This window comes from Hydra vulgaris, chromosome 15 (genome assembly GCF_038396675.1).
Source record: "Hydra vulgaris chromosome 15, alternate assembly HydraT2T_AEP".
Classification (NCBI taxonomy): Eukaryota; Metazoa; Cnidaria; class Hydrozoa; order Anthoathecata; family Hydridae; genus Hydra; species Hydra vulgaris.
Window position 1 is genome coordinate 459,306 of NC_088934.1, and position 9,820 is coordinate 469,125.

The window sequence follows — 9,820 nt, forward strand, 5'->3', positions numbered from 1 at the left end:
TAGATTGTTGGACAGAAATACAAGTGAGTTTGTTCACAGAACAATATAAATGGTTAGTGGTAAAAGATGGCAAATTAGGTTGTAAAGACTGTTCAAAAATAAAAACCTTAGGAATAGAAAACAAAAACTAATTCACGTATAAAATGAGTGGATTTCATGTTCAATAATTCCTAATGTAACTAAAAAAGACACAAGGCAAATTTCTCTACGCAAAAAAATTAAAGAACATTCCACTTCATGCTCACATTTTAAAAATTCAAGAAACAATTATTCAATCTAACAAACAAGTTTTACCAAATGTAGTTAAAATATTCAATTCTGAAGCAATTAACATTAGTGTAAAAATTTTCAACACAGTTTATAGTCTTGTTAAACGAAACAAACCATTGTCTGATATAGAAGCAGCTTTGGAATTACAAAAAAAAATGGTGTTAATATAGGTAATTGTTTACATTCCAGACGCACCACAGTGTGCCCAGGACATGAAAAAATTCATTTTTCTGACCTTTTATTTTTTCACTTTAAATTGTAAATTTATGTTGTGTAAGACATATGTAGGTCATGGCAAAAAAAAAATTATAAATTCATCAAACCATTTTGTTTTTATAGCTGTTTGAAGTTGAAGAAAAAGTTGACTCAAAATATTTGTATTAAAACTGTACCAATACTGTTTTTTAACAATAACTTTGAAACGCTATATATCAAAATTGACTCCATAAATTAAAAAAAAAATTCTATCCTGGTCTGTAAATAATATTTAATTTGTGAATTACTTCAATAAAAATTGAAATTGAAGTTTAAAAATTTGTTTTGTGCAGTTTTGTTTATACCTAAAAAAATTCTAAAATATATGAAAACATATTAATTTTTTTTAAAAACAAAGTCACAGGAAAAAAAAGGCCGCAGGAGGCCGCAAACAAACTCAAATGTTTCATTCAATGTAGACTTTCTATTTTTATGTGTAAAAATTACACAGTCCGGTTATCCCCGGAAATTGAGTAATTTAAGTTTGAATTTTATTTGTTCGTACAAGTTTGATATTTGAGGTTGCGTAATTTATGAAAATAAACTTTCACGGACGATTCAGGAATACCTGTTGATTACATGTGATAAAATGTTATTGATAAAAAAAGGAGAATTAGAAGAAATTTTACTAACCTTGAACATCAAATTAAGTTCATTGGAAAAATCAAAGCTAATTTTAAAAACAATCAAAGTGAGACATAATCTAACTTTAGAAGATGAAAAAGATAACATCAAGAAAATTCTAAAGCAATTTGAAAGACATGTAAAAAAATATTCAAAGTTGAAACAAAATAAACTTGTGGCCGAATTGGAAATTTGGAGAAACGAAGTTGGGATAAAACTGCCTGGAAATCTACCTGTTGCAGCCTCATCATCATCCAGGGGTGATGTAGAAGAAGATGGAGCTCCACAAGCTAAAAGAGGACGGAAATCAAAAAGACTAAGGTAAAAGTTTAACTGTTGACATTTATTTGAATTTCTTAAGCATCATGTTATTTGGGACACCCAGTAGCTATTTTTTTACTTTTCATAAAACGTTATCATTTAATCCAGTGATCAACCTGAAAAACGTACATACAACAAAATTCTGGATGATTTTGTGGACATTGTGGAAAAACATGCGAGTGAACAAGGTGTAGATAAATCAGAATACTTAAAAGAAGTTGTCCAAAGATGTGAAAAAAGATGGGGGAAGATGGAAGGAGTAAAACTTTCAACAATATCGGTACAGGAAGCAATTGCTTTAATTTACAACTTGGATCTATCCATAAATAAATATCAGGTAAAGTATGCAATCAAATACTGTTGTAGTTAATTGTTTTTATAATTGTACGTTTAAATTTTGTATATTTCCCTAGGAACTGAGACTTGAGCTTCTCCCAAAACTAATGTTGCCAACAAGGAATGATGTAGATACCTTTAAACGTACTTTGCTACCAAAAGAATTAAGCAGTGACGACAAGCAAACTTCATCCCCTGTGAACAATGTTATCAAAGACACTGTTGAGTCTCTACTAGATATATCCGAGTTTTGTGCTGAAAATCATTCTATACATGTAGAGGGTAAATTTGGACTTGATGGGTCTGGAAATCACAATTATCGTCATCAGTTTTCCGATCCTCAAGATGCAGACTTAAAGGGAACAAATTATATTTGTTCCTTTTGGTGTCCTCTTGAAATTAAAGATTCAAAAAACCAAGTAATCTGGACTAATCCAACCCCTAACTCTATTACTTTTGCCAGGCCTGTTATTCTAGTGAAAGCAAAAGAAACTAGGGAGAGTGTTAAGGAGTATTTTAAAGCAACTCTGAGTCAACTGCCTAAAAATGAAACTCAGCCTATTCTTTCAAAAAATGGGTTACAAATATTTGTAAAAACAGAGATTAGTATGGTTGATGGCAAAATGGTAGACTTATTGGTGGGTGATTCTGGAGCTTTTTGTCACTACTGCAAATGTTCCAGAAGTGATGCCAATGACCTGGTATGTATACTACATGGGTTCACCATAGATAAAAATTACAATGATGTGCTCAGTACCTGGAGAAGACTAGAAAATGGCAAAATCTTGTACAAAGATACAGAAAGACATGGACAATGCCATGAACCTATAGTTGAATCAGATGTAAAATTTTTTGCCATTCTGCATCAAAAGCTTCGTGCACTCGACCACTGTCTGGAATTTTTGTATCACATTGTGGGTAAACAAACCCATACATGGTCTGAGCAGGACATAAAGGTAAAAACTGCTCTGAAAAAAGCAAAAAAAAAAGTTATTCAAAACGTAAGTGAAAAAACAGGAATGCTTCTTGATTCTTCTACTTCTAGTGGTGGTAACACTAACAATGGACCATTAGCAGATCGTTTTTTTAGTCCAAAAGAAAGAAAGTCAATCTGTTCCATAATTCTTAAAACAGAAGACCAAGATAGCTTCTCGACTTTGTTATCTAAGTTCAATATACTACTTAGCATTAATCAGCATGTTGATGTTAGCAAAAAAGTTGATCCTGATAAAGTTAAAGAAGTTGGTTATGGATTGATGATATTCCATAAACAGACATTTCCATGGGCTATGCTCAGCCCCAGCGTACATCAAATGTGTGCACATGCCTGGGAACTGTTTATGCTTACAGGTGGATCACCCATTGCTAAGTACTCCGAGCAGTCAAGCGAAAGTTGGAACAAATACATTAAGGCTTATAAATCAGGAACAAGTTGTAAAGCCAGACAGATGTCTTTGCAAATTAATACACATGACATTTACTGCAGACTGATGATAAGAACACATCCAATTATTGCCAGTAAAAAAAGACTTTTGCAATGTGGATTATGTGGAAAATTCGGACATACCACAAGAGGGTGTAAAGTAGACGTGAACAACATATTTACTGAAGAAAAAATGATAATTCAAGAATGTTTTCTGTGACCATATAAAATCAATAAGATTAATATCTGTGTATATTTGTGTTTAATATTAAATTATTATAAACTCAAATTCATTTCATTATGAGTTTCTTGAAATTATTAATAGTCAAACATATTTCATTATGAATTGGATATGATATCCTTTTCCAAGCAACCTAGCTAGCTATGAGCTTACTGGTCACGGGGATCGAGAGGCTATTTGTTATATAGGGCGGGGGGCGGTGGAAGACAAATTTTTTTTAAAAAAAATTTATTTTATAATTTATATTTTATAGTTTATTTGAAAATTTTAAAAAAAGTAAGAGCATGACTCTTAGCGCCCCTCCCCCTCCCCCACTGTTGCCCCATTTACTGGGTCAGAGTGCCCACACATAAAAACTAACCTCAGAATCAGATTCTTCAGCCCAAAAAAGTAATATACTAAAGTTTTCACAAGATTTCATTAACAAATAACGGATTTATGAATTTTTTCCAAAAAACCACATTCTGGGCACACTGTGCGCACTGCCACTAGATGATTCCATATGCGACATTAAACAAGTAAATCATTTAAAAATATTTTTAGACAAAATATATGCGATATATCATCAGCCAAATAAAAACCAAGCCGAATTGAAACTATTTCTAGAGATTTGAACCTAGAAATAATGAAAATTGGTCGCGTTTTTGGACCTCGTTGGGCATCCTGTAGCTTACGAGCAAATACTGCTGTGTGGAGAGCATACCCAGCGTTGTATAAACATTTTATCCAGTCCAAATCAAATTCAGGAATAGCCAAAAAAATTAGCTAATACACATTTTATTGAAGATTTAGCTTTAATGATAGATATCTTTGAAAAATTTTCAATACTATCCAAGGCGCTACAATCAAGAAAAATTTATAGTGAAGAATTATATAATAGTGAAGAACTTTATTTAAAATGAATTTAAAATACAAAAATGATTGGCATTAAGACAATACTTACTGTGAAAGATGTCTTCCGGACAAAGTAACAAAGAAATCAAATATAATTATTATTATTTTCTATGATAAAAAACACTTTACTATAAAGTAAACATTGAAATCTTATCATAAACATAAACATAATTTTCTGTGCACTTGAATTTATTACAAAAATATTGATTATAAAAGTTAAAGTACAGTAAATTAAAAAAATGATAAAATTGAACAGTGTCCCATTTTACCCCAATTCTCCAGTCCCAAGTCACTATTAGGTGTGAGAAAACCTTTATTTTATATAGTTCTCGTAGCCATATGCTAATCATATTTCTTCAGTAGTTAAATAAAACAATAGTGAATAATTAAAAACCATAAACATAAAAATATATGCAAACAACACGTAAATATTTAATATTAATGATGTCTTCAAAATTCAGGAAAATTGTTAGATTTTTACATATTCGCAAATAATCCGAAAAAAAAATAATTCTGAAACTTAATAAAAACTTAAATAAAACTGAAAACGCAATAATATGAAGAAGCTATTGCAAACTTATAACATATATAAAAAACTTTTGCTTTATTAAATTTTTCACTGAGATATTGCCAAGTCCCATTTCACCCCATGTCCCATCTCACCCCGTTCTCCCCAACGCATTTACCGTTTTTTTTTGAAATAATAGCGAGCCGGTTGTTTAAAATTTGGCAGCCCACCCGTGATAGAATTGAAAAACTTGAAAACAAATTAAACTCAGTAATTGACGAGAACAAGGAACTAAAAAAGAAAATACACGAACTTAATATGAACTTGTGAGTAATAATTATGATAAGTAATGAACTTGTGAGTAATAATTATGATAAAATTGCTGATCATCAAACATCAAAAACATCATTGATAAATAAATATGCAAATACTAACATGATTATCAAATCGACACCCAGTAAACATTGAACAGTCGGTAAATAGTTGGACCGATCCTAATAACCAACTATTAGCTACAGTTGGGCCAACAGTTGGCTATTTAGTTGGTACCGTGAAAAAAACGTAATGCTTTTACCAACACTTAGCCAACTGTTTTATAAACTGTTGGCTAAGTGTTGGGTTGTTAATGGTACAGTTGGTACCATTACTGGCCCAACTATATGATTTTTTTCGCGATATTTTAAATTTGCTTTTGCACTTTAATTGAAAGTGAAAATGTTATATATGTTTACAACTATTTTTACAACTTGAGGTGATGGTGGAAAATGAGTTGCATATTTGAAATCAAGATGATAAATGTTATACAAAAAACAAATTGTTTGCTCGGCACCAGAAAAAATTTTTTTTTGTTGACCTGTGTAATAATACAGTAATAATAATTGGAATAATAAAAGTAGTAATAACAATAACAACTACAACTATAATAATAACAGTAGAAACTTACAACAGTAGCAATAATAAAAAAAACTAGCAGTAAGCAACCCTTAATAGGGGTTATGAGTAATTAAATGATTAATAACAAAAACACATTGATAACTTGATATATTATTTAAAAAATTAAATACAAATTTATCTATAAATAATATTTTATTTGACTCCCTATCAGCAATATTATTGCTTATAGTTAACGACATAAAGACCGCATTAACATCAGTTAAGTTCTTTTAAAATCTGTCACAACACAGGTACCAGAAAATGGAAGTCAAGTAAAGCCTGCAAAAACTTAAAAAAAGAAATAAAAAAAAAGTTACAATTTTTAATTAAAAAAATATTATTTGTATTTTATTGTTAGTAGAATTAGGATAATAATATAACAGAAAATATAAAGAATAAAAAATAGCTATAACAGCCTAGGTCTATCAACACACAATACTGTCTCCCGAGTAATTAAAAAAGTTTTATTAATTATCCCTCTCATCTAAGAGAGAGAGAGAGAGAGAGGGAGAAAAAGAAAGTGTTTCCAAAGCAGCATGTTAAAAAAAGTAAAAAAAAACACGCAATAAACCAGTAAACAAAATTATTTTTACCTTTGTTTTAATTTCCAGCATTTCTTATTTAAGCTCCAGCTTCTCTCTAACTGTTGACTAATGAATAATAGAGTAAATTTCACATCATATTAAATTTACAAAATTAAAACCATGTTTCAACAGTAAGCAAACAAATCAAGTGATGACAAAGGCAACTAAAAAAAAAAAAGAATATATTTAATAATTATGTTTGAAATTGTAAAAAAATTTAAAATCATTTAAATTCAAAACTGTTATTGATTACTATAAATAGTAAAATTCATACTTTGCTTTGTTCTAAATTGTCTAAAGTAAAATCAAATTAACAGACATTAACACTGCTTGGCACTTAATTCTGGCAAGTAAGTTTTCTGCTCGCTGGGTAGAAAACTTACTTGCCAGAATTTTTATTTCTTACATTTCCACAACGATTAATTTCATCTTGCCTAGACCTATTTCTTTTACTTAAATACAACTATTTTCAAGTTGCCTATTAATAATTACATTAATAACTTCTTTGAGCCTAATATTATCCACTTTAATTTCACTATTATTATTAAACATGTTGCCAGTAACCAAATACGCCATGGCCTAGGGGCCCTGCGTAAAAAGGGGTCCCAAAATCGAATTGCAACAAAATGAAATTTTAATTTTTGGAAAGTGCATGCATTTACATTAAAAAGTAACTGTGTAAAAAAATTTTTCTTTTTTATTTTTCTTAATATTTTCGTGAATAAAGACGAAAATTAAACAAAAAGCATTTTGCAACATTTTGTTCATCAGTATGAATAATAACTTTAACGAACAATCAACTCAACAATTTTATTTAACATTTGACATTTTTTTAATAACATTACGTTTTTTTATTAAAAGCTCAACCAAGAAACTAAAATATTATTTCCTAGAATTACTTAGTTCAACTTATCAAACCAAGAAAATAACTATAATTAGGGCTGTTTTTCTAATTAATTAAGGTTTACAATAGTAAACATTATTTATTTGCAAAACAGCCTGACTAATTTTCCAGATTGATATTAAAAACGGTAGTCGATAATTTTTTTTTTTATTATTTGTGCATAATGTTTTAAAATATTCGATTTAAAATAAAATGAATGCGTTTATTTTAAGAAAAATTTTGCACGCTTTTTTAAGTAAAATATCTTAGTAATCGAAGAAAGCAATTGTTTTAAATTTTAAATTGCATTTAAACTTAAGCAATATTTTAGACGCTTTTAAGTAAAGTAAATAAACGCGCTGGGAAAAAAGTAATCATAAATTTTTAGGGTTTGTTTTCCTGTTTACTTTTAACAAACTTTCGCTTATTTATGTCGGCTATTTTAATTAATTTTAATAATAAAAAATAGTGGAGTGTTATCTTTAAGTAAAATCAGTGCAAGTAAGCAATAGCAATTAAAATAATTAAATGTGTTCATTTTCAGAACCTTTTAACAGATATGGGAAGAAGCTATGAAAGTGGAGCTGCAAAAAGAAAGTAAAAAAATAAATAAATAAAAAACATAAAGAAACACCGAAAACTTGATAGTTTTTTATTAAAAGCAGAATGTCATGGTAATTCACCTACTTCAGCTAATCTTGCAAACTGTCGCATAAGTAAAGAGGCAAAAATATTGGATTTTGTACATGACTCAATTAATAAAACCCAAACTTTAAATGAGCAATCAGAACTCAATAAGGATAGAGTATGTTTTCCTATCGATTTGCCATTGAATAGGAAAAGTGATCCAGCACTTTGGGAAATTCTTTCAACTAAAGATATACAATTTTGGATAGAGAACGGTCCGTTAAAATGTCAAAATGCAGATTATGACTTTAAACCCTCTAAAATGATGTATCAAGGTCGCAATCGATATTGCTCAAAAGGCTTTTAATGGGGAAAAAAGTAAATAGTGAAATGTAAATAGAGAATGGCTCATATACTCCCCAGCATTAGGTTGTTTATTCTGTTTTGTCTGCAAGCTTTTTGAACCCTCAAAATGTGCTTTAGCTTCAACGGGATATAAAGATTGGAAAAATTCAGGGGCATCAATTCAGGGCATGAACACTCATCAGACCACAGAAAAGCTGCATTAGCATACTTTCACAGAAAAAATAACAAGGTTATTTTAAATGATCAACTTCCTAACAAAATTTGCAAAGAAAAAACTACTGGAGAGAGGTTGTAAGAAGAGTTATAGCTGTAATTTGATCATTGATCAAATTACAGCTATAACTCACATTGATCGAAAGAAACTTAGCTCTTAGAGGTTTGAATGAAAAATTTGGGTCTGAGAGCAACGGGAATTTTATTGGTCTGCTTGAGTTGATTGCTCAGTTTGATCCTTTATTGGCCAAACACACAAAAAATTATGGCGACAGTGGTTCTGGAAAAACAAACTACCTCTCAAAGAATACATGTTTTGAATTAACCTTATTGATGACAAGAAAAGTTTTGCAATCAATCAGCAACGATGTTATAAAATCTAAATATTATGGATTATCAGTAGATTCAACACCTGATGGGAGTCACAAAGATCAACTATGTGTAATCTTGAGGTACATTGATAAAATTTTTAATGAGCCTATTGAAAGATTTGTCAACTTCATTCACATCGATAATCACACCGGGGAAAATTTAGCAAATGTAACCGTGGACAGCAATATGCAATATGACTGGAAAATATAAAGGAATGAAAACTAGAATTTTGGAGTTTAATAAGCTAACAAAATTCTTACCATGTTCATGTCATTCTCTTAACTTGGTAGGAGAGGCTGCTGTAGATTGCTGCATTGAGGAAATCAATTTTTTTGGATTTGTTCAAGAACTGCTCAAGTTTTTCTCTGCTTCTACAAAGTTGTGAAGAGTTTTGGAACAATTTGCAAGTAGTTCATTGAAATCACTATCGAATACTCGGTGGAGCGTTCATGCTGACTCGGTCAAAACCATTCACCAGAATTACAATAAATTAATGGAAGGATTGATCAAAATCAATTAGTGTGAAAGTTTTGAAACATAAAAAAAGAACTGAGGCTGGAAATTTACTATCGAAAATGGAAACTTTTGAATTTGCTTTACAAACAATAATATTGGGATCAAAATTTGCAACGAATGAATGCTGTTTCCAAATAATCGCAAAGTGCAACTATTACTCTAGATACATGAGCTGGACTTTATTCATCTCTTAGAGATTATCTTCTTGGATTAACTAGCACATTCGATTTAATAGAACAAGATGCAAAATTACTGTTACCAGACATAGATTATTTACAAAAGAGACACCGTAATAAGAAAGCGCTACTAGGTGAAAACCCATCAGAAGAACCTTAAGTCTACGTGAAGAGTTTAAGACAATCGTTTTTTTAAAAACTTTCAATAATCTTACTACAAATTTAAAAGAAAGAGCTCAATGCTATCAGGAACTGAATGACAAATTTGTATTTTAAAT

General features: G+C 30.1%; 1 protein-coding gene across 1 annotated transcript; it reads left to right on the forward strand.

The window, feature by feature from the left end:
• Positions 1–477: 477 nt before the first annotated feature.
• LOC136092452 (uncharacterized) lies at positions 478–8,266 on the forward strand. The gene is made up of 5 exons (XM_065820707.1): positions 478–1,470; positions 1,579–1,807; positions 1,884–3,389; positions 7,817–7,869; positions 7,921–8,266. The coding sequence occupies exons 1-5, from the start codon at positions 1,115–1,117 to the stop codon at positions 8,264–8,266; spliced, it is 2,490 nt and encodes an 829-aa protein (XP_065676779.1). The 5' UTR covers positions 478–1,114.
• Positions 8,267–9,820: the final 1,554 nt, after the last annotated feature.